This window comes from Pyrgilauda ruficollis, unplaced genomic scaffold (genome assembly GCF_017590135.1).
Source record: "Pyrgilauda ruficollis isolate IOZ18807 unplaced genomic scaffold, ASM1759013v1 scaffold10, whole genome shotgun sequence".
Classification (NCBI taxonomy): domain Eukaryota; kingdom Metazoa; phylum Chordata; class Aves; order Passeriformes; family Passeridae; genus Pyrgilauda; species Pyrgilauda ruficollis.
In genome coordinates this window covers 8,126,687-8,152,485 of record NW_024508101.1, presented here as the reverse complement: position 1 = coordinate 8,152,485, position 25,799 = coordinate 8,126,687, and the positions used below count along the sequence as shown (strand labels likewise).

Below are 25,799 nucleotides of genomic sequence, written 5' to 3'. Positions count from 1 at the left end.
CTGTTAGTTATACAAAATGAATTAAGGTTCCCACAGAAATGAGTTTTTGAATCCTCCTGATTTTGTACCTTTGGAATGTGCTGCACCTGGATGGGCTCTGAAGGATGAGTTACTGCTGTGCAGGACAGCTAAAAGCAGAGGAAATGAGGAAAAAAAAAGCCCCTTAATGTACAGAAATACCCACGAGCCACTTCTCTCAATATGCAACAGATAATGAATAAACTACCCTGTATTTTGTATTTATGTTCATCAGCAAAATCTAATCAAAGTTCATTTTTTTTAGAAACTCAATAGTTACATTAAATTAGATTACATAGAAAATTAAATCATAAATCCATGTAACTAGACCCTGCCTCTGTCTTGGTTGCTCCAAAACACAACTTTGCCCTCTTGAGAACCTCATTTAATTCTGGGAGGCTGAGCTTCCAAACTAGTTATGGATTTGATCACTTAATAACATGAAACAAGTAATTGTGTGTGGGAAAATTTATTATTTAATTAGGCCTTACTGGTAATCAATAGCAATCTATTAATTCATTAATTTGCATATCCCTTGTTTTTATGTGTGGCCACAAATTCTGTTAGTTGTTGTTTGTTGTTTTTTTTTAATTTATGAACTTTTTACCTTCACTATACTAAAGGAGGTGCTCCAACTGTTTGTATTAAGCAGAGGAAACAATTGAGCAGTGGGAATGCCTGTCTGCCCTATGGAACTGACTGCAGGACAAGATTTAGTACAGAAAACAAAGATTAGAAATAAAACTACAGGGCCTAGTCTCCCCAGGATCCATACACAATTCTCATTAATGTTAATGAAAGATACTAAATGGATATGCACTGAGGGGAGTTTATTAGAACATAATAAATACTGGTATTTTCCTTTTTAATTTTTTTTTTTATTTTATAGTTATTATAACTGAACTTCTCCAGGTGAAGTGAAACATATTTAAAGAAACAATAAAAAATGTTACATTGAATTATGCTTCATAGGTTATTTTCTCAAAATGCTATTTTTCATTCAGAATTGTTAGATTTACACACATCACTAATAACTGTAGGCTTAAATGATACACTATATGAAATCAAAATATTACAACTGTAGGATTAAAAATGTTTGTAAAGAAGCAGAAAAAGCCCCATTGATTTATTTCACATATTTTCACAAGTGAGTTGAACCATTTATACCAAAGAAAAATCTTGCCCCAGACACCAAGGTTGTGCTACTTACATCAGGCTCAGACAATCGAAGACGGGTTATAAATTCATATTCTGCTGGATCATAATTCTGAATTTAACTCAGGGTGGCCTCACCAAAAGGCACAATTGAAAGAATGGCTTTTGTTGATCACAGACATGACTTATTTGCAGGAAAAAAAGGATTGATTAAATGCAGTGTGAACTGATCCACTCCTCAGTCTGGGCAGACTGACCACTCCCTAAAGATAAATCCCCTCCACCTGAGGTGCTGGAAGGTCAGGTGAGGAAATAGCACAGTGATATTACCTTTTCTATACCTTCTCAATGGAGAATTAGTAATCATTCACAGATCCATTAAAAAAAGATGTTACTTCCGGGCATGATCTTTACTTCAAATACTAAAAATTATAATTGAAATCAGAGAAATTCAACATTCATGAAATCAGAGGAATTATTCATCATTAGAGATTTAACATTACAAATAAGATCGAGACAATCATTCACATGAGCACTTTCCATCTGGTCTAGCTTATTTTCTTTCTAGTTTATTTTCTTTCAGCCTCTCACAGAGAGAATTTGGATCACTGATGCCAGGCAGACGACGTGAAATGAAGATTTTATGGTAGCAATGAAGGTGGTATCTCAGAAGAAGTATAAGTCTCCTCACATTTTCTGTCTGTAATCTCAGTTAAGGAAACAGTGGAATTGTTTGTAGATTAATTTTGTTTTTTCCCCCAGTTTATGTCAATTGTGGCATCATTACTAAAATACCCAGTGATGCTTTTAATTTACAGAACTTGCTATACAGAAGTTTCAATGATAATTTTCCTTTCCTTCAAAAACAAGGGACTGAATAGTGGTTATGTATTGAAAGAAAATCCTGAGCAACAGCACCTGATTCAGACACAGAATCATTTATTTTAAAAATCCTACTCCTCTACTGACAAGTTATCTACCAGGAATTTCTCTCCAGAAAAAGCCAGGCAGCCGTGCTGAGCTTCTGCCCTAGGTGCTGATTTCTTTTATGTGATCCAAAGCTGAGAAGAGGCCAAACACCTTAACCTGATTTTAGCAGGTAACTGCCTACATTTACAGAAGAATCAGGCTATGTTTTGTGACTGTTCCTTTCTCTTTTTAAAGGCACATCTCCTAACATTTGGTATGTGTGTGTGTGCACAATCCACCCAGAGACAGATTTCTGCAGAAGAGAAGGTTTGTTTTTTTCTCCCTGCAGGGAGTGCTGCACCTCACCTGCCTGGAAAAGCAGCACAGTGCAAGGAACAGAGGATTTCTCTGTCCCTGAAACTGCAAACCAGGCAGGCAGAGGGGAGTCCAGAGCTCCAAAACCCACCCTGGCTGAGAGTCTGCCCAGGGGAGTCCCCAGCTGAGCTGCACTGCAAAGTGCAGGGTTTTACCCCATCCCTGCATGCAAGGGAAAGGTCAGTGTAAAATGTGAGCACACCAGCTGAAGATAAAGCTCCCTGAGACTGGATTTTAAGGGCATATTTCAAATTCTTTCAAAGGACAGCTTGGGTTTATGGAATGAGCAGAGACCCAGAATATGAGTGGTCTTCCCAGAGGGCACCCAAGCAGCTTTCAGGAGAGATGGGGCAAATGAGGCTTGAGAGAAGGGTTTTGCTGTTCTGCAGGAAGCTCTTGGCTTGTCCAATGTAAGCATGAACTGAAACACACTGCAGTATCCTGAATTATTGGCTTTTTTTTTTTTTAAACAGTAAAAATATTACCTACTTTTCACCCTGTCATCCTCTCTGGAGCTTGCCAAGCAAGTTTTATTCTATTATTTTAACCTTAGTTTTCCATTTCTAAATCACTTCAAGCAGCAGATTTCCTCTAAGAAAGGAAGTCCTGCATGGGCTAACATGGTGCTGCCAGAACAGACTAAAATGGACTAGGTCAGATATCCCTGTATTTCAGATGTGCTTTCCACAGATTACAGGGCAGTGTAACCACCCACTCTTTCACATGGCAGAGGAGCACAGGGCTAGGAAAGGCTTCCATTCTCTTGATATTACATGCAAATATGTTGCATACACTCTTTCTTTGTTGACATTTTTAAGAAGCAAACTCCTCCAAGCTGTGCAGACTCTTTGGAAATTTGCAGGGGCAGTTTTAACTACACACTTCTTTCCTTTTCAGAAGTGGAGGTGACTTTCAGGGGAAAAAATATGGAGGCAACATTTTCTTTCTTATTGCACTGATAAGGCATCCAGGGCTCTGGTGGGTGGGCTGCCTTTGTCTGGCCAAAACTGGGCCACCACCATGTGCAAAGAATCGTGACCCTGCCCTGTCACAGCATCCTGCCAGAGAGCTGGGGCACCAAAGTCAACACAGAGCACTCAACTGAAAAAGCCCTTGGGCAAGAACACCCAATAAACCCAACCAGGAACAGCTTAAGTGTGGGTTAGTGCCTGCTTATGGAAGCACACATTGGCATGAGGCAGAGAAGTCTTTTGACATCCCTTCTAATCTGTGGTCGTTTTAGAAATAAATTTCTATGGATCTTGGGAAAAACAGTACCTGGTTGGTAAAAATGCAAAGACAAATGTGCAAAATCACATGAGATCGGGGCACAGACACATCATGTTTCATTTTAAAGCATTATATTAATTTAAAGAAAGAGTTAGAAACCTATTTAACTGGAATCTAGCTTTGCAACGCTTGTTTAATAAACAATTTTCACCTACTACAAAACACAGAAAAACATCGGGTTATGCATCTGAATTAAATGGGAATAATTTTGCACATTTCTTGGTGAGATACTTTTTAGTTGAAAACAAGGTTTTATAACAAAATTGGAAAAAAAAAGAAACAAAACAAATGCAAGCATCCCCTCTTAGATTAAGAGTTTTATAAGATATGAGACTGACAAAGAGAAGAAGTATTATGGATGAGATGGAGCTTGAAAAGAAATTCATACACTAACCACACAAAAATTAATCAGACACCTTGACTGTGCTATTAATGATTTTAGACCTGATGCATGGGATGTCAAAAGGTTTTACATTTCAAATACAATACAGTATTTGTAGGACCTGTACTCAAAGAGTGGCATTTGATTGATTGTACATACTCTGAGACAGAGAATGCTTTAAATGCAATACATATTGCTGTAACATGGGAACAAAGAAGTGAAAGATACTTTCTAATTAAAACAGAGGATTTTTGATCCTAATCTCAGTCATTGTGGGGCAAATAAAGAGCAGCATGTCATGGATTTCTCAACACCCCTCCCTCTATTGTTTTTTTTGGTCAAAACATGCCAATTCAATAAAACAGCATTTCCAAAGGAGGTTTTGTTTTCACAAAGAAAAAGTTTTTGTTGTCAAATACTCAGTTATAGCATTTCCAGAGGAAAATTTTTCTACCTTTTCGCTAGAAATACTTTTTCATTTTGAAATGTAACTCTGTTTATTGAAGGGAAAAAAAAGACCGATTTGTTCAAGATTCTTCTGTCACGAAAATTGCAAATATCTGAACATATACCAGGGTTAAAAAAAAAAAAAAAAAAAAAAGGATATTTAAAAATCTTTTGTCGGAGCAGGAGCAGGCTGTCCTGGAGCTGCAGAGGGGCAGAATGCAGCGAGCCCTGGCAGTGTTTAACCCTTTCCTGTGGGAATTAGTCAGGTCACCCAAGGCGACCGCTGGGTTCCCTTGGAGCAGCTGCTGGCCCAGCCCCCGGCTCCCCGGGCTCTGCTCAGCCAGGATGGGGCTGCTGGGACTGGCACAGGCACATCACCCTGCCAGGGACACTCCTGGGAGTGCTCACTGCCCTCCTGACTCACAGAACCACACATTCCATGGTCCAGCTCCCACCCGCCAGACTTTGGGAGAGGAAAACCCCAGTGGCAGCTCTGGGGCTGAACTGGAACGTGCCCAGCCAGGAGGGAGCTGGAGGTGGCCAGCAGAGCTGCAGGACTTTTAATATCTGCACGCCAAAGCAATTTAAACAAGCATTTGAACCCACTTACTTGCTTATTATGGTTTAATTTAGACAGTGTCAATATCTGTGACTAGCTCTGGGGATATTTTTGGAATTAAACTACCTAAAGAGAACATTCATCTAAGAAATCCATATGGCAGGAGAGAAGGGTAGAACTGCTAGCACAGAATAGTAAAATGTTCCTTTTCATCACCATTCTTCAACTTAAATCTCTGGAAATTTAATTTACTATCCTCATTTATACTGGCCTATTTCTAACAATGCTTTGTTGGGTGATTTTTTTTGTTTGTTTGTTTGGTTATGTTTTTTATATTTATAGTCTATACAGACTATTCCCTGTTTGTACAGAGACAGGATTATATTGCTATACAAGTCAGAGGTACAGCATGTCATGACATTCACTACTTGAAATTCAAAATAATCTAGATGCAGAACTATCATAATTCACTGCTAAAGAGAATCTTTCAAAAATTTCAGTCCCCATCCCTTCAGGGAACTTCACAACCCAGTATTTCTAGATCAGACTTCATTATCCAGGTCATCATTCCAATTTATCAGTGCCTTGGGGCCTTTGGTATTCACAGCCAGGATGGTGTTATGTCCATCAATCACTAGGCTGTTTCCATCTTCCCACTTTTCTTTCATCTTCTTCAGTCTTCAAAACAATCTCTAAAACTTTCCATGGGTATATTCTGGACACAGACACCTCTTACTTCTGTCAGCTGTTACATGTTTGAAGTACAGGAACTGATCTGTACAAATTGTGGGGGCAAAAGAACTGTTTTCATTCTAGGCCCTGTATATTATTATTTGTTTTAGGGAAGGGTTTACAGATTTACCAGTGCCTCTTAAATCTATAAGCATGGCAAACAAAATAACAATATGATGTTTTTTTCTGGAAAGCTTATTGTTCAGTCAAAAACTAAATGTTACATGTTAAGAACAGAAGTAAGGAGCTCAGAAAGCAAAGACTTATTAGGACTTATTTTGCATCATAGAAAACATAAAGGACTGAAAGGAAATTTAGACCAACACAAGGCAGATTTTGAAAAAAAATCCCTGAAGGAAAGGGCAGGAATTATTATTTAGAGTGAGCAGAAACCATAGAGCTGGCAAAAGACTTCAAGGAAGGGGGAAGAAATGATCTGGATGATCCTGCTGCTTCTCTGTCTCTGTAAGGGGCAGTATAACCCTAGCTTTGAAAATATACATCACTAACCCCAAACCACCCCAAACTAAATATAGTACTGAAACAGAAAATTTTGAGCTCAAAACAGACGTAGCAGCCCTGAGACTACTGAATTTGCTGTACCAATTACCTGTCCACAATATTATATAGTCTCCAACCAAATACTATTAGTGTGGTTCTCAGAGCAATTCAAAGACACTGCTGCACTTCCTCAAATCATTTTTGGATGTCTCACAAGCTTCCAAGAGAATTATCATTCTTAAGGGTAAAGCACAGGAGACAATTTGTTCACATATTTCAGCACAATCTGGTTTTCAAAAATTTGTCGCTTCCATGTCTTTTTGTATCTGAGTTTTTAGATTTGTTTAAAGGTAAGAAAAATCTTCACATTTCTCAAGCACCAGCTTTTTTTGTTCTTCTAAGAGAGCAAAAGAGGGTTTCTAGTACTTCACTAAACCAGGGCTCACTTCTGCTGGTCTGCAGGGAAAGAGGCTGAGGCATCAAAAGCACTGCAGTTAGTGAATTTAATCCTTCCGATGCAATTAGTCTGCAATGTGATCTGATTAAATTTAAAGACTCAACCCTCCAGACCAGTACTTCGGGTCAAGACATAAATAGACAAAGAGGATGAAAGAGTAGGCTGCTGTGAGCTTAAATGAGCCCTGGGCTCCACAGCTCAGGTTAAGATTTCTGAGGAATGCAAGCCAGGTGGATTGATTTAACACAGCATTAAAAAACATCTGGAAAAGAAAAATATGTACATCAAAAATAATCATGAGACAATCTTGTCAGTATAAAATAACCAGTGGAATGTGTGACATATAAAATAAGTTTCTGCACACATACCCACACAGCCACCATCAGCTTTGCTTTCTCATTTATTTAGGGGGACCTGTAATTGGCAAACAGGCCCTCCCTTTCTCATGGGTAACAGAGGAGGTGCTGAGCTGCTGGAGACTTCAACACTGCTGCAAAATAGAGGATGTGTTCATACGTGTTTGTGCAATGGACACTTGCTGTGCAATATTATCTTGTCTCTACAGATAAATTAGTTGCTTCATGCTCCTGCCAGCTTGATTTGTTTAGCCTTTACAGAGTACAGAATCCATGGAGTTTCTTGTGATTGAATCTCACGTAAAAGGTAAACCTGAGAGCTTATTCTACACTAAGCTATACATCCACCCAGGCAGCCAGAGCGTTTGCTGACTTGATGATGAAAAGAAGGCTATAAAACATACCAGGGAAATCTTGAAACGTCGCTCACTTGACATAGCAATAAGAGCCCTGCATTAAGATGCAGAGCTGATTTCCCTGATCCATGAAATTGCCTGGATATTTAAGGCATTCTCAAACAGAACCAGCATGAAACCCACCCTCCATTTCTGGCACAAGGACACCATGGGTTTTGTGTTCTCCAACAAAAAGCTCAAAATTGCAGAGATTAATAGTCTTTAAGGAAGGACCTAAACACAATTTCCTCCTTTTCTCAAGTAACAAGTATTCAAAATCTCTTGAATGCCAAAAGATGGTTTTGCTTGATGACACACTGTTCAGGTGCCAGAGATACTCAAGTTCTCTGTTGTGAGTGGTTCAAGAACCTCTCACAATAAAGCAGTGTGCAATTCTGTGATCATCTTTGGAGAAGGACAATTGTTTCTCTCATAAACAGGTGACAGGGCTGGAATAGGTAAAATAGGTGGAAAGCTATGAAAAATGATATGAAGGAATATATTGCATTATTTTGCTGTCTGAGACTGGGGACATGGTTCAGAATCCCTTACCATGTGTATATTTCCAGCTGCTAAAGGGTGGGAAAAGACCCACCTATACTTAAAAATATTGGTGAGCTGAGGGTCAGGTATAATTACTTTCAAAGACCCATCCAGTGAAAACACACAGTAAAGTGGAATTTCAAGGGCCATAAGCTGCCCTAGAACATTGTCCTGCAGGCTCTGCTACCTTAGATGCAAAGGAGGAACAGAGTACAGCAATAAAGAAACTACAATTAGATCCTGAACAGCTTCCCATTGGGTAACTAGAAAGGGTTTAACACAAGATGCACAAACCAGCAGCTTTCACACCACCAAAAGGGACATGTAACACTGGCAGACAATCTTATCACTGATTTCTAGCCAAAATCACATGGAAAGGATCATCTCCTTCCAAACTGTTGCATAGTTTGCACATATAATTTTCAGCACCTCCATTGCTAAGAACGACCTGAGACTCAGATTCAAGATTTTTCTTGTACATGGATTATAATTTCTTCTTGTGGACAAAGAAGGAGAATTCTTTAATCTTTTTCAGACTGAATTTCTCAGGTTTTGTCTTCAGCTAGGCTGATAGCTTTTCCCATTTTGCAGTAAAATTTTGTACTGAGCAATTGAAAAGTCAGTACTCTTCTCCTGCTTCCTGTATTTCTGTTCCTCCACAGCACATACAGTATTTATTTATATATTTACACAGGTATACAGAATTACAAAAAATACAACTGGAAAAGACTCTTGAAACCATCTGGTATGTAACCCCATTCAAAGCAAAATCAGCTACACCTAATTAGCTCCTGAGATACACTTGCCTACCCTACTTAAACAGTCTCCACAAAGTCCCTGGAATATTTGTGATGTTTTGCTATTTTTACTTTTAGAATGTTTTTCTAATGTTTGGTCTGTTCCAGAAATTTTAATTAAAAGCTCTCTCAGAGGAGGCTGGATTATTGTGGATTCTCATACATTAAAAAAACCCTCAAATAAATCCACATCCAGAAACATGACACATTGAATTTAAGGTTCATAAATAATTTGTAGGTCACATAGGTGTTGTTTCAAGTTTTGTGATTCAGAAAAGTTTAAATGAAACAAGCTATTTATGTATCCACCCTATTGTTCACTTAAAAGAAGATCTTGATCACAGTAATTTCTTTCCTGATTGAAGTTTTGAAAGCTCTAAATTCTCTGAAGAAAATAGTTGTTGGCATTTTTGGATGATAAACATCCCAAAGCGATGATGATAAATTACAGTGTTGCCCAATGATGCAGAAAAGTAGAGAAATGTAAACTGATAACCTCTGATTTATGAATACACACTCATAATTGCAAAGTCTAGGGGTTCACAGTTGTAAGAACAGGTCATTTTCATCTCAGTGTTTATTAAAAGTGTGAGAAGGAGGCATGAAGGGTGGCTGCCATTTTGCAATAAACACTTAATGCTCTTTGTTTCCAGTACAAACCCAAAGCAATACAGAACTTCCTGCCTTTTTAAGGCCTACATAAGCATTTGTTACCATTCACAATTACAGAAGATGGGTATTTTTACATCTTCCTTTGCTCACTCATATAAATAATTCTTCTCACATATAACCATTCCTATATACCCTTTCTTAATAGAGAGAAATACACTTGTTCAAGTTATTAAAATAAATCCTCAGATTTTCTTCGTAAATCATATTGGTGATAATAACAAAATTTACTTCAAAAATAGTTAAACTTATTATTTTACCTATCAATAGACACTGCCAGTGAAACCCACCCAATGCACTCAAAGTCATGAGTCAAGGAATCTGTTTTGTCACAGTACAGAAATAAAATGTGTTACATTCCTTCATCACATCCCAAGCTTGGTGATATTCTAATTTCTTCTTCCCTCTCCCTATTATCTCTCTGTTAAATATTCAAAGCAGCCAGCAAAAGGCAGAAGGAAAAATAAGGTCAATTCAGCAAATTGAAAAAAAAGTAAAATGTTCCTATCCACCATCATTTGGTTGTTACAGTTATCTTAATCAACTCAAACAGGTTCTCTGAGACATCTAATTTGATTTTACAAAGTGCTAACCCATAGTCATATTTGAATTTCCTCTGATTCCAAATGTAAAAAATGGTCTTTATCTAATGTTGAGGCATATCATCTAACTACACATGCAATTGCATTTGCATTATGAGGCAGTGAAACATGGCTGGAGAGACATCTTGGATGTTATCTGTGTTATTACTCAAGTGGAGAATATAATCATAAATCCTTCTCTTCCCTTCCACCCTCCCACCTTTTTCTTTGGGAGTGCACTTAAAATCTGGTTTTTAGCTTCACTGGGCCCATTACATTTGAACTTCAGTAGCAAGAATGTGATATGAATACGTTGAGAGAAATCGTAGACAAAAGGTATATTTTCATTATGTGGTTCAGTTTAACTGTTCCTACAATTAGCTACAACTCATTAGGCAATAAACAGAAAAACAAAGAGATCCTGAATGGAAGGGCAATATTTTATCCATAAAACAAACAAAAAACTAAACCAGATGCCTTTTTCATGAGGCTTTCCTTGCATAAATACACCCAGCAGCTTAGAAAAGATATTTTCTTGATTGAAAATTTTTGTTCAGGAAGAAAACGTGTAAACATTATCTTGTGCAATTTCAATAAAAAGTATTTACTGCTATTGTACACTTGGGTTTTTTATCTCAAGGATAAAGTAACAATACAGCAATGCACTGCAGATGACGAGCTTTGATCTTTTATTAGTTCCTATAATTGTGTGTTAATTTGTATTCTGCATAACAAGCACTCACCTTCACTGTTTGTCCAGCTTCAGGGCCATCCTGTAAGCAAAGGGAAAAGTCTCAGGTTAGAGGATCTAACAAGGAATCACAAATCACACAGAAATTCAGAAATCTTAATAATAATTTACATCAATTACTCTGTCTGTTAAATTAGCATATTTTTCCTGAGGACCATTCAACACTAATTTTTTGGACAAAGCTCCTTTCCATATCAGAACCCAGCAAAGAGGGAAACTGTCTCAAATCACAAAAACAACAGTTTCTATTTTTCATTTTTTCAGATTCTATTTTTCAATAGCTAGCAATAAATTTCTGATCCTTGTGAACATAAAATCACACGTGGAAATAAGAATTTAATCAAACTATGCTTGCTTAAATTCTGATTCTAATGAATGGGCTTAGTCTCCTGGTTTGCTTTAAACAGAGTTCATTTTTGGTATAAAAACACCCAGCACAAACAACTGAAAGGTCAGAATTTATAATGTATTTACATGGCTACAGCTCTCTGCCTGCATATAAATATCTGTGAGGAGTGATCACCTATCTCAAGTGTGTGCAGTGGGCTGTGTGTGGAACAGGGGCTGTGGCTGCCTTCTCTAGAGGTCAACCCTGCAAACACTTTGAAGGAAGACTATTTCCTGAAATACTCACAAACAAGCACACCATTTGAGAGTGTTTGCTGGCTTTATCCAAGGCTTTGCAGTTGTTAATTAACCACACTTTCCCACTGGTTTTCTCTTTAGATTTCTCAATGGCAAATCTGGAAGACTGCAATGCAGTTATTTGGCTTCTTGTCTGTTATTACTGTTATTTTGCATTTATTACCCCTTGAAGTTTCAATGTCCTTTTGTGATTGGACAAGGGGAAAAGGCTGAAGGCTTGATAAAACAAACCATTAAAGCTTTCTTAGCAGACTGGTTTACCAACCTGGATGGAAAAGGTGAGCGAAGTGCCACAGAAATGTTTCTCCACCACGTTCCCGACCCTTTGTGCTGTACAAAACAAATCAGCCACTTCCTCGGGACACAGGTCACGGAAACGCTCCACCGGCCGCAGGGGACAAACAAGGACATCTGAAGGTGGCAGTGTCAAGGCACAAACACAAATCTGAGTGGTCCAGAACAGTCTCAGTCCCCAGCCTGTAACCTGGTTCTGATCACGCTTGAAGCGCCTGAGCTCTTCCTGTCTGGTGATACAGCAAGAGCGTCAGAAACATAGGGTGAATTACAGGGAATTATATGATGCTGTGTTCAGAATTCTTTTCCTCAAACCCCTCAGATATGGGCAAAATTGGTAAGGCTCTTGTGCTGTACTGAGACCTTTAAGGGAAAGCAATTTTTTCACAGACTCAAACTTACCATCGCAACGGAGAAATGCTGGTATTTATCTCCTGTGAAAGTCAGAGATATTTTCTTTTGTGATTAAAAATGGGGCAAAGCCAAAGAAATTTAAGAGGGCTTTGGATGTGTTGTCTGAGTCAGCAGATTACAATGCTTTTCCCCATATGTAATATACATTTTTGAAAATCTTGATCTCACACCTCTAATTTTAGGCACCTAAATATGACAAGCTGGCACTATGCTGATCATAGCAGATCACTTATTTCTACACATTATTTACAATTCACAAGGAATGCTCACCTGTTGTAAGTATAATGAGTTTTTAAAAATACATTAAGATAATTAAGCCTATTTCCTTTAAAGAACAGTGTTCACAATCCTGTAAATATACTTTGATTTAATTCTACCTTGGTGACTGTGATTTGAGAGTCAGTGAAATGAAGCTATAAAGTAAATAATGGAAGTGCACAGATGCTGCTTACAGTCATCTGATGTGCTGTGTTCACAGTAATTAATAACTGCTATGATTCCTCACTTGAAAGTCAATTATGCAACATTATTAATATGGTCCAGAATTCTTAACAGAGCCTCAGTTGTGTAGATCCAACAAGCAAGTACTTGATTCTCATTTCAATTCCCTGCAGACAGGATTCTTTGCTGACTTACAGAATAGAATTTGTAGAATGAAGACCTTAAAGTAACCTTTAACACCACTTGAACTTTCATGACCAAAGGCTATGAAAACTATTTTTTCCAGTATTAAAATAAGTATTCAAAGGACTATTTGAAGAAAATTAAGTTCCATGCCATTGTATTACAGTCATCTTTATTTTTACTGCATCTTGAAGCCTGCAGGTGTTCAGGAATATTCTCTATAATCCAGGAAAGGTAACTAGGAACTGCTCTGCAGTTAACAGGTTCACGAAAAGGTTACATCAACCTGATTGGCAAGAACCATGTGAGACATTTGAAATAAGGAGAGATTAATACATATGAAAGATCAATTATTTCCATAGGCACAGAGACAACATGTTTACATACACCTAGGCTATATTATAAGAATCACACTTATCATTTTGATAGGACAGAAAACCAGACATTTTCTCAAAGTAAAGATGTAGTGGCAGGTTTTGATCATTTTTCTAAATCCAGATGAGAACAGACAAGTCTGTAATGGATATTTGCTATAGTGGGAGCAGAATTGAGCAAGCTCTACCTGTAGCAGCTCCCAAGAGAACAGGAGAAGACTGGTCCCAGCTGTGGGTGCTAATCTGCTTTGAAAATCTGTCTCTCAGGGCTTTTTTTGTACAGAATCAGAATACAGAAACTACTATTCCTCTTTTCGCTTGTTACAGCTTATGTTATTAACATTTAAGAAAGGAGAAAAATATATTTAGAAAGCAGGTACTTGTAAACAAAACAATCCTGGATGGAGACAAAACCCCTAGTTTTGTGGGGTTTTAGTTCTGCAATGCTGTGTCCCTTGGTAAATTACCAGGCACAGTAAACCCTTGTAATTCATTTGTGCCTTCCCAGTGCATTGTACAGAGCACATCCATAAACAGTGCTATTGGCTAAACTTTGGGCCCAAGGGGAGAGCTGCAAAGTTGACTGGCAGACATGATTTCCATACTAGGAATAAAGGAATAGAAAAACTAATTAATTTTACTCATAAAAAGGAAACCCATGTCAACACTAGAACAGGAAAAAGGACATTCCTTTAATCTGAGTTCGTTTTTCCAAAGGAGAGAAGGGAAGCTTGTACCCTTAGGGCATCTGATACTTAAGTAGATAATTATCCTTCTTCTGCAGGACTGCTTTATTATCATGGCTCAATGAACCATTTATCAATGAAGAATTTCCCTTCATTTACCTCTAGCAAAACTGCTGCTTACATTAAGACAGTTTCCTTTTCTCCTTTTGAGTTTTCCCCAGCAGTGCCTCACCAGCAATTATTTGTTCTCTACCTAGCTCAGGGCCACAGCCACAATTTCTGAATTAATGCTGGTTCCTACAATTGATGTTAGCCCTGTACTGTTTGCCACTGCAATGGGTTGTGGAAAACATGAGTCAAACAGTTCTTGGGAAAGCTTTTGTTTCCATGGCACATCGCAGAGGGAGTGAGGGCCACTTCTGACCAAGACAGGACAGGTTTTCTCTTAATTTTGTCACTAATCTGCACTGTCATTTTGCAAGTTCTCTGTATCTCTCTTTGCCTCTCCTCTTCCACACATCATCTGTCTTATCTGCTTAGACAGCACTTGCCAGCTGGAGCAGCAGAGGTTTCTTATTAACCACGAAGCTCTCTGCTCATGTGGGGCCAGCAGTGCTCCTGCAGCACCTAATGCTGCACCCGTGGCATTCTGCAGAAAGGACTTGCACTTCCTCCTTACATTGCCAGAACTCATTTACAACTCAAACTAGATTTTAGCTATATTTCTGTCTTTGAATTCGATAAATAATTCAAAGGCACAATCACAGAATGGAGCATCTTTTCTGAACTTTCCATCATTTCAAAATAATTCTACAAAGAATAATCACAGAAATTCTGAATCAAAGCTAAATTAACATGAGAATGTAATTAGGACAACATTCAAGTTATATTTAACTATGAATATATTAAAAGGAAAAAGTTAGAAGGAATTCATGAATTTGAGGTCATTAGGAAAACAACCATCCACTGCAACTTTAAATCATAGTTTTTAACTAAAATTTTTGATGCTAGGATAGTTTTTAATTTTATACCTGGTTTGATTTTAAGCTGTACACCTTTTCTAGTCACCTCAGAATTCTTACGAAGTTTAAAATTAGATAAACTGTTCATTATTTTTTACAATAACCCACTGCAAACACTGCTATGAAACCACTTCAGGTGACTATGTATTAAAAACATGAGGGAAAGTGAGTCTGTACTTATGTTTATGTGCAATTACTCCTTAGACTGAAGCATCTACTGCCATCTGAGATGCCTCAGGGCATCCAGCTGCCACTCCAGAAGGGCAGGAGTCTCCCATATTTCCTACATCATAACTGCCAGTCAGGTGGGAACCCTGAGTCATCTTGGGGTATCTGAAATGGCTGTAGTGTCCTGCGTGTGTCCAAGAGCCCCCCATTAACAGAGTGGCTCAGCAGGACAAGGGGCTGCCACCCAGCACAGACATGCTGCAGCACTGCTGACAACATTCTGCCTTCAGAAAGTTTGAACTTTAACTTTCCTTTGTCTAAGCACTGTAATTAATATTTTTTTTTATTTTTTCATTCATTCTGAACTGCTACTGACTGATGAAGTTTCTATTTTTAAGCTTTGATGTGCACAGCTGTTATTTCCTTCAAGTTCTCTGAGTCAGTCCACATCACTAGAGCACATGCAATTTAATATGTCAGCTTCTCCATTTTAGGGAGTGAAGAACCTTTACACCTTATTATAACCTGTAACAACTGTTTCTCTCTCTAAAGCTTGCAGAAGTCTCTCAACAGCCTTACTTCTCTCCCTAACACCTAAATACACATACACAAATCAATCTGTGTTGGAAAAATCCCCCTTGGGTTTGTGAATTGAAGGATGTGCTCGCTCGGGATTTTGGGGCATGACTGAAAAGTCAGCACGTGCTAACTGCACGCTGGCTTGGGGGTGATCAGAGAGAGAACCACAGAATCACAAGGTTGGAAGAGACCTTCAAGATCATCCAGTCCAACCTGTTCCCTGACACCTCAGCTAAACCCTGGCACCCAGTGCCACATCCAGGCTTTTTAAACACATCCAGGGATGGTGACTCCACCACCTCCCCTGGCAGGCCATTACAACATTTTTCATGAAAAGCTTTTTCCTAATATCCAACCTATATTTCCCTTGGCACAGCTTGAGACTGTGACCTCTTGTTCTGCCAGTTGCTGCCTGGAGAAAGAGACCAACCCCACCTGACTGCTCAGATTCTATAAGAAAAACAAAACACCTGGCCAACATCTGCATGGTGACCACTTCAAATGTAATTTTCCTTCCACTAATACACACAGAGTGAAGGCTGAAATTCAAAGGCTCAGCAGTAATTTTTATTTGCTTTATATGGATTTTGACTTAGAAGCTTAAATTATTGTAATTGTGTATTTAAGGCCTAGGCCAAGCTCTCTGTTCGCTTCAATGGGACTCCACTCAACCTCACAAAGTGCCTATTATAAATTTTCACACACAACTATCAAGGTACACATGTTCTGTAGTTCTGAAATGTTGGAAAAATGGCCTTTGGGGGGTCAAAAAAGAAAGAAAACCAAAAAAAAAGAAATCCCAAAGAGGTTAAAATTCCTTTTATGTGACAAGCTTTAGAGCTGAACACAGCTTTTTCCTGGTTAAGTCCATTAATTTGCTATATAGAAACACACTTTCAGTTTTGACTCTTGTTTTATTTCTGAATTTGAACTTCAAACAGAACAATTCAAAGCTTTAAAAAGGAAAAAATTAAAGGCTCTCCAGGTACTGACACTCTAACAATAGGAATAAAGTTCTTTTTTTTCTCTTTGTCTTTTTGAAGAACCACTTAAAAACATTAAAATTGACAGGTTTTCTTAATATGTGAGGCTTTAAAAGAACAAAATACAAGGGAAAAAAGGGAAAATATCTAAAAGTGAAAGGGTAATTGCCACTTTATGAAGCTCCTGGGTTTCACCAATATTGTTAGCTTTCTATACCATTTGTTATAAAATTTTTTAACTTAGGAGAATTATTTATTTTCACACAGTCAGGAATTCATAGCTCACATTAGACTAGAAGCATTTCCCATTTCATTAAACAGTCTTCCCTCTCACAAGAGGGAGTGCAAGAGTCAACATCTAAAAAACAATAGCAAGCCAAAACAACAGCAAACAACAACAACCAAAACCCCCACAAAAACAACCAAAGACATATTTTAATGACAAAAAGTCAAAATCTCTAAAATAAAATCTCCAAAAGTTTAAAATAAAATCTCCAAAAGTTTAAAAAGTCTTAGATATCTATTTTTAGCATTCTAGTTTTTTTTACATAAAAAGTGCTTTAGTTAATAGTCAAAATTTTCTTTAATGATTTAATTTTGGGACACACCTCAAAAACTACTTTTTAATTAATGGTTTGGTTTTGACTAATTGGTTTTCATTAAAAAACTGTCCCAAACTATAGAGACTTAATATTCCTGCATGCATTTCATAAGCTTAGGTAAGTGACTTAAAGCACAGCAGCCTCTGCTCTCCCTGCAGGCTGAAAACACCCAGTCACTCACAGAGCAACCCCCAACAGGGATTTCCTCCTGCCTTGGAAATGGGGGCTGTGCTCATTTTAGGATTAATGCAGATTAGATACTGCCACCATCTCTTGGTACCAGCGGGAAGAACTTGATGGGCATGGGAGATGTCCACCAGGAGCTGCTCAGGGGCCAGCCCAGCCCTCACTGAGCGGGAGGAAAATGCCCTGAGGTGGGTGCTGGGAGCTCAGGGGCCAGAATAACCAGCTGCAAAAAAACTGTAATAAATTATTATTTCCAACTATTTCATGCATCTGTATGAAAGAACCCTTCTGCACAGCCATAAGCTGAGGGAATGCAGAAATAATGCGCCGTGGGGGGCAGCAGGGGCGATTATTCTTTTCTTACACTGTTTTACATGAATTTGCATCAAGAGCCCCAAGCATAGAGAATCACACAGACAAAGCTTCAGGTATTAAAACTCACCACAATGTCCCCAGATTCAGCTGAGGAGTGTGGGCAGGGGTATTAAATTCATCATTGCATCTAAGCAGAAGTTTTCTTTGTTCAAAATCTCTAATTGCTCAGAGAAAGAAGTCCCAGAGCTCTGAAAAAACACAGGAGAATGCATGACTAATAAAATTAATATAACTGAAAAACAACTGCCAGTCATTTATCTTTTTTTATGCCCTTGAACAATTCTTCAAATTTTGAAGGCTATGGGAGCAATTTCTCTGTGTGAGGAAAACAATAATGGTTTCACAGATGCTGCCTGTAGGAGGAGTTAAGAAGGAAGAGAACACTGAAATAGCACACACACATACACACAGAGGACATCAAAAAAGCCTTTAACAATTAATCAAATGCATATTTTGCTTCATTACAACAATATGTCGGGGCACCCATTCAGTTCCCAGTAAACCCACAGAATTAGGACATCCATAAACCTGTAGCAATGCAAAACCAGAACAAGCCTTATTCAGTAAGATGGAGTGACTGACTTCAGGGAGGAAATCTGTAGAGGTGTTTGGATTAAGAGTAAGTATCTCATAACAGGAAAATGTGAAGGAGAACTCTTTAATGGATTTTACATGTAGAACTGTATTTAAATATATGTTAGAGGAGTTTCTTGGTACACTATGGGAAATAGTAGTACATCACAGAGTTTGCTAGTTTGGGAAAAAACATAGCTCTGGACAATAAAGATGATTAAGAACTAATGCAAATGCAATAAAGTTACAATAAAAACTAAAAATTGCTTCAGACTATTAAACTCACATACAACTTTTTATATATATATTGCTCTGCCACATATTAGCATTAATAAAAAAAAGCCATTAAGATAAGACAAATTATCTAAATAATTTGATCTTGATAAGGCAGCTCAGTACATGTTTACACTAATGCAGAAGATCAGATTTATGCAATATATCAGAGAACTGGTGGTTCCACTAGAACAAAGAGCAATCACTGCAAATCTTTGACATGGATCTCTCCACACTATGATAAGTACACTCTTTGAAGACCACATTGCAGCTTTTATACAGTGGAGTTTTTATTCTACTTGATCTTCTCACCCCACTGAAAGGACTTAAAATAACTTTTCATGTCAGTGAAACATGCAATAGTTCCAAGAAATGAACAATAAACATTAGTTTACTTTTAAAAGTCAATACATCTAATTTAAATATAGATATGGCTTATTAATTTAAATATAGATAAGGCTTATAGTCTGAATCTTGCTAGATAGCACAGCAAAGTACAAAGTCCTGCTACACAAAGTACAGTGACTCCACAAGACACAGGGCCACAGTGGGGAAATGTGAGATTCAGAACTGCTCACTTTTCATTTAAACAAGTCTTTCATACAGTTGATATTCCCTTTAAATGCCTTTAGGGTATGTCAAGTAGGTCAACTAAAAGCTCAGTTCCTCATAGCAAGTGGTATTTTAGTGCAGGATTTGTCCTTTTCTGCTGGCTCCTGGCCTCGGGGACAGCCTCGGGCAGTAGCAGGTACCTAAGTGGAACCACAGTGAGAGCAGCTGTGGGAGTTTGTGGCTCAGAAACCACCTCTGATCCAAGTCTCATTTGGTGGAAATTTACTCAAGATCTAAACTTACATTTGTAACAGGAATCACGACAACATTCTTAGAGTCACACTAAGCTTCTGATCTTGGAAGGCCCAAAAAAAGCAAAACCAGTGACCAACACAGAAATGCAGAAGTTCCAATATAGAAGGATGCCATCTATAACTGCTGTGATGCTTTGAGACCTGTAAAGAAATTCTGCTGTACAGGAACCCGTTCCAGTTGATATATCTTTTTTCTAAATGAATGACAAAACTGGTCACAATTACCTGAAGCTATCAATGCCCCTATAGCAACAGTAAATGTACAAGACCACTGAAATAAAGAGCCACGCCCAAAGCTGACAGCAGAGACCAAACAATATTTGGGGTGCAACAGTCAAAAACCAGTGTTTTGGCCTAAATATTGGAGCGATGGCATTTGTCATAGCAACTGATTTGTTCATGCAAAGCTACTCAGCAGCTGCAAGTCTTGTCCAAATGACCTGCAGCACCAGAAAAATTCAATTTACCAAAATAACCCTGCTGGAATTGCAACATGCCATTGTAACATGTTATTGCAATGCCTCATTTCAAACATTTCAAAGAGAGCTCGTGATCCAGCCCCTCCACCTGAGAATATTGTGAGAAAATGCTTCAGCATTTGGTCTTAATTAAGGCTGCAGCACCATCATATTCAAAAATGAATGTGATCATTATGAAGCTATATTCTAGGTCATGATTCAGGAGCTATAATGAGGGAATAACTAATTACTAAATATTAGTTATGACAAATTTACTTTCTTGAAATTTATTGGATGCCATATACCAGACAATAAGTTTTCCTGGAAACGATATTTTACCTGGTAGAAAGATACCAGAGAATGTGGGAATTAAGGTTCTGTACAAACCATAAGCATTATTGACATTTTTGTCTATGGCACTTGAAAGCACAATATTTTTCTTCTGTTTTGGACACCTATGGTGGGTAACAGTAGTAAATTAATCAGATTAAAAATTGGTGAATATCCCTGGGTTTTCTCTCACCTAATTTTGAAGGCAAATTGGTTTGACCAGAGTAAACCAGAGGATCTGGAACTGTGAAAAGCCAGATCTTTATTGGCACTGTTGAAGTACTTTGCTGCTTGGGAAGTTTCATTTCATCCTCTTCTGTTTTCTCCACAGTTAAGTCAAGGAAGGTCCTGTTATACCTGGAGAAGTTGATAACAGCTCTACTTTCTCCAAATACCTATCAATGCAGATGATTAAGAGCTTTCCATGTACTCTTTGTAGCTCTGCATCAACTTTATGTTGAGCAACACAGAGAAAGACAAACCTGTAGCAGCACGCGGCAGACCAACGGTGCCTTCACTCCGTAACCAGTGAAGCATCAGCTGCAGCAGTGCAGTACAAGATCAATTACCAGAGCATCACAGGGGACAACAAATATGTCTGGATAACCAAGGTTTCAGGTAATTAAGGTAATTTTGAATGTAATTTATAGATAATGAGAAACACGAATAACAGGGAATTTTGGAAAACTGAATTTGGATAATTCAGGCTATCTTACACTAAGCATATTCCTCAAAGAATATTGTAATGTGTGCTGGGATTTTCAAAGTTTTTAAATGGACTAAACCACCTGATTCTCATTAATTTCTAGGATTGGTTTTCCACCTGGCTCTGTTAGGGTATTCAGAAAACTGCTCCAATTAAAATCAATGGAGAGCAGTGTTTGCCTTAAACTGGCAGTGCTCATGGCATATTTTGCATAGTTAGTTACTGAAATTGCACCTAAAGAAACAGGATAGGCTATGCTGTTCCAGGGAACTATTCCATGAGAGTAGGATGAGCCTAAATTACTGCACCCCTTGCAGGTATGGCTTAGCCCTCTGTTAAAGCATCAGCACCTTCAGGAACAGACCAAAAGGTGAGAGAATCTTCTGTCTCCCTTGTGAAAGAGCTGTTCATCACACTTGCATGACAGAGAGACAAACTATGTCATCTCTGCCGTGCAATATCACATTTTTGATGTGATAAATGTCCCAGTGTATTTTCATCACTTCCTTTGAATGCTTAAAATTGCAAAGTCCGTGATAATGGATGTGTATCTCTACTGCATTGGCCGAATACACTGTTGAAGTGGATGTAGTAGAGAAATGACTTTCCAAGTAAGAGAGTTGATTACTGTTTTTGTAAATGTAAATTTCTTTGCTGTTCAGCAGGACTACTGAAAGCATCCCTGTTAACTCCCAAAGGAGTTCTGCAGCATCCACCAGAGAAGCCCAGGTGCACACACACCCCTCTGTGTGTCAGGACACCCTTACAAACATTAATAGCTGGATGACAAGGACACTGAAAGGGTAAACAAGGGAAAGGCAAGTGGGGGCTCTCAGAGGTACTTCAGAAGGAAAAGGGATAGAGCAATAGTCTCTTCTGTAGTTTATGTCTCTGGGGATTAAAATCACGAGCGCAGCTAAGCAGGGAATCAGCCCTCACTCAGCTGCAGCAGAGAGAAAGGTGGGGTGGAAATATCAAAGACCCTGTGTAGCATTTATGCAGAGACTAAGAGGTAGCTCAACATGAAAATAAATTATTTTAAGCCACTATTCTTTAGCAACTTAATTTTGACAACTTATTTCATACCTGCTTTAACACAAAAAGCTGGGTGTCAATGAGAAGGTTCACAGAGAAGGTGTGTGTCAGGACAAAATGCTCCTAAAGGAGCATTTTTCTTCCCCTGCCAGGGGAGTCAGTTTTGAGAAAGTCATACTTAAGAGCTGAGAGAATGTAAAACAGATATGGAGTACATCTTCAACATGAAACTATCCATAAAAAGCACTCCTTTTAATACAAAATAAAACTCAAGCAGAGATGGTAAACACATAGCTTACAAAGCACCCGAGACAATGAAAGCTATAAAGGAGGAGGGAATCAGAAAGTAGGTCTCCTTCTTGTTTTTCACTTGCATAATAAGCTCCCTTGGATAAGGACAGCAGGGCCCTGTGTCATGATTGCCTCTGTAGATGCTGTTCTAATACTATTATTGTCATTAATGCGCATTGTTCCCAGCTCTGCTGAATCGCTCCGCGATGCACGGTACATAAATTCATACTCTCATCCAGAACTCCTGTAATATTCAAGAACACGGGAATGAAGAAGACAAACTAGCAGCTTATCTGAATAACCTTATTTTGTGTGAGTGTCATCTGAAACCATTACTTTAATGTGATTATCTGTTTTTATTATTTCCTTTCTGAGGACTTGGAATAAAGACACAACTGAGACTCTCTTAGACACGGTCATTGGCATCATTACAGTCTTTCTGCTGTCAGCAGCAGAGATCTGATCTGTAAATCAAGTTAGACTGTAAGGGCTACTGAAAAGCAAGCACTCTTTATCATCCTATTACATACCCCAGCTACTGCTTCCTCTGGCTCACTGAGAAAAACAGACTGTTTTAGTTCCTTTACATAACCAGAGGAGTTCTTAATGCACAGATTATTGACTTAGTGGAGTTTTATCATGTCCCCGTGTACCAGGGGATTTTTAATCCAGGACTTCTTTACATGATCTATTTTCATGGCTCTTTTTATTGTCACAGTCTGTCATTATAATGATTTGCAAATCCAGAACAGTGTATGCTTAGCTCTTTAACAGGTGCTAATGGAGGAGATGGGGGGGAAGGCATCTCCCCCCTCTCCTCTGCCCTCTGTAAGGGCCAAGCCCCATCACATGCAGCACAAAATCCCTTCAGGGCCGTGTGCAGCAGGAGCTGGCATGGCTTTCTGCCCACAGGAGCATTTCCACTCCCGTCACTTCCATTAGCCCATCACCTCCAGGAAAGCAGCTGGGTGCAGATCTGCCTGTGCCAGTGTCAGCAGCAGCCAACCTTTGTGGAGAGGCACAGAAGTGCACACATTCTTTAGGAGCTAAGTCTAAAAATGGTGTCCTGCATGACATGAGTTACTTGTAAAAGCCACTGATTTTTTTCTTCCTGTGTTGACACTACTGAAAGTAGCCAAGGATGTTCATGCCCAGCACAGGGTCAGTTCTGGGAAAAACAAATGCTCCAACACACAAGTAGCAAGGGAAGACTCTGAATGTCTTGTAGGTGTGAGATCAACACAAAAATCAACCACACAAGTGGTATGAAAGGACGTTTGCAGAGGTGAAATATTTTGTGTTTACGACTGTGGTTTCTGCTCTGCAGAGACTCAAACCTGCTCTCCTCCCTCCTGCTCCCTTCTCCACTTTATTGCAAAGTTCCAGATGGAAACACCCATATGAACCTCAATACCTGCATGCAGCTCCCTATAAGTGCTTTAGACTGTGAGGTTTTCAGTTACTTTAGCTGATGTCCCTTAAGGCAATCATCTGATTTTATGGCCCTTCAACTCTCTACATCCTAACTCACCCTCAATAGTAAGTATTTCCCTTTCCACTGCTGGAACCAGTGGGACAACCTGCAAGATCCCTGTGCACTCCAAATTAATCCCAGACCTAAAAGTCTTACTGGAGCAAGATCTGAGCAGCTGTTAGAACTCCACAGCATGTCTACATATCCCCAAAGATTTGGGCTGTGATCTTTGCTTTGGAACTCTCTGTGTTACCATAATACGAGCTGATAACAACAATATGTCACTGCACTTATTTCCAGTAGACAGTTCCCTGGAGGGAAGAAAAAAAATGGTTTAAATCTGACATGGTATCAGTGTTAAAAGAGAAAGTAAATATATGCCAAAAACAAACAAACAAACAATTGGGGAAAAAAATCCAGCAAAGAAAGATGATAGTATTCCAACTGCATCCTGGATGTGAGGGAGAAAATTGATGTTGGATTTGGTATATGTAAATGAATTTCCAGATCTCTGTGTTTCTTCCTTAAATTACAAGCACACAGCATATCTTGGGGGTTTATGATCACCATCAAAGCCACCTTGCTGAGAAATGTGAATTTCTTTTTCTTTCTGAAGGTCACAAAGTAGATATCCCATATCTAGGGGCTGAAAGAGCAGGAACATTTGGTATTCCTCCAAATGAAAGCATCTCCACTGTCATTTGTTCAGCTTCCCCTTGCTAAGCTGCTGGATGTGAATCACTCAGCGACCTCCCAACATGTCAGTGATGGCTGTGTGCAGTTGGAGAGCTCAGTCTCACAAAAGTGATGTGCAGACTTGCTGCTCTGTAAATTAAACGTGTTCTCTACAGAGTCCCCTTGAATGTGGCGTCTGCATTTCACATGCAGCCCCATGCTGATCCTTGCCACTGGTGTGAAAAACACTTGAGAATCATTTTTTCCCTGGGCTTTACATTACTATCTTAGGATTCTTATCAGGCCACTCAGAAACTGGTGGCACAGTCATTACTGGCTGCATGTCACTGATAGAGAATGGAAGACACAAGAGATGCCTAAGCATAAGCAAGCAAACTGGAGTATAACTAAAAAAGGCAGAAAACACTGCTTTTTTTGGTTATTTATAGGAACTTCAAAGTTCTCCTCAGTTATAAATCATTCTGAGCTACCAGTCTGCCTAAGGATGGCTGTGCTTTTGAAGGTGAAAGCTGGAAGATCAGACCTTGGGTGATAAAAAGAATGTTGGTTCCACTACAGACAAATTCGATTGCAGAGGAGATAAAATGGTGTCCAAGAAGACGATAGATTAGGCTGAGATGTTTTTGCCATGCAACCAGTCATCAAGAGATAAAAATGCTTCTACAGGGTAGATTTTCAGTAGGAGAGAATTAAACTCTCTTAAACCATATTTCCCATCAGAAAGAGTAAATAAAATTTCCATTTGACTGCCACTTTCTTAGGACAGTTGATTAGAATGGAAAGTTAATGAATAAAACCCCCAACCTTTTAAACCAAACTTGAAAAAAAGTTAAACCAATAGTGAAAAGTTTTAAAAACCCCTTGCAGCCATGATGCCAGATCCAATTATATTCGTATTACTAATTAATATGTGCAAGATAAGCAAAGTTATGAATGGAGATGAGAAGCCAAAGAATTGTAAGAGGCAGGGGAAATTGTTCTATAGCAAAACATGCTTAGGCTGTCTTCAAAAGAGGAACCAAGAAGCAATTTAATGTTGTTTCTGTATCTTCTGTTCCAGAAGCAGCTCATCAGGCTGTGTATAAAAAAAAAAAAAAAACAAAAAAAAAAAAAGAGGAATGGCTCATAAAACTTTCAGACAAACTATGTTTAGAAAGCATTAAAAAAAACAACAGCAGCAACAAAAAAATCAGCATTTTCCTGGAAGAAAAGGATTTGTATGCAAATA

General features: G+C 38.6%; 1 protein-coding gene across 3 annotated transcripts in view; it reads right to left on the bottom strand.

Annotated features, from left to right (window-relative positions):
• The window catches only part of FHIT (fragile histidine triad diadenosine triphosphatase), a 521,419-nt gene that overhangs the window by 124,042 nt on the left and 371,578 nt on the right, over nucleotides 1-25,799 (bottom strand). For all 3 annotated transcript variants that reach the window (XR_005954783.1, XM_041463375.1, XM_041463385.1), the window contains exons 4-5: nucleotides 11,828-11,973; nucleotides 10,910-10,939 (exon numbers count right to left, since the gene is read on the bottom strand). Coding sequence is in view for 2 of the 3 variants with exons in the window: in XM_041463375.1 (XP_041319309.1) it covers nucleotides 10,910-10,939; nucleotides 11,828-11,973 (176 nt within the window). In the remaining variant the exon portion in view is untranslated. The remainder of the gene's footprint in view (nucleotides 1-10,909; nucleotides 10,940-11,827; nucleotides 11,974-25,799) is intronic.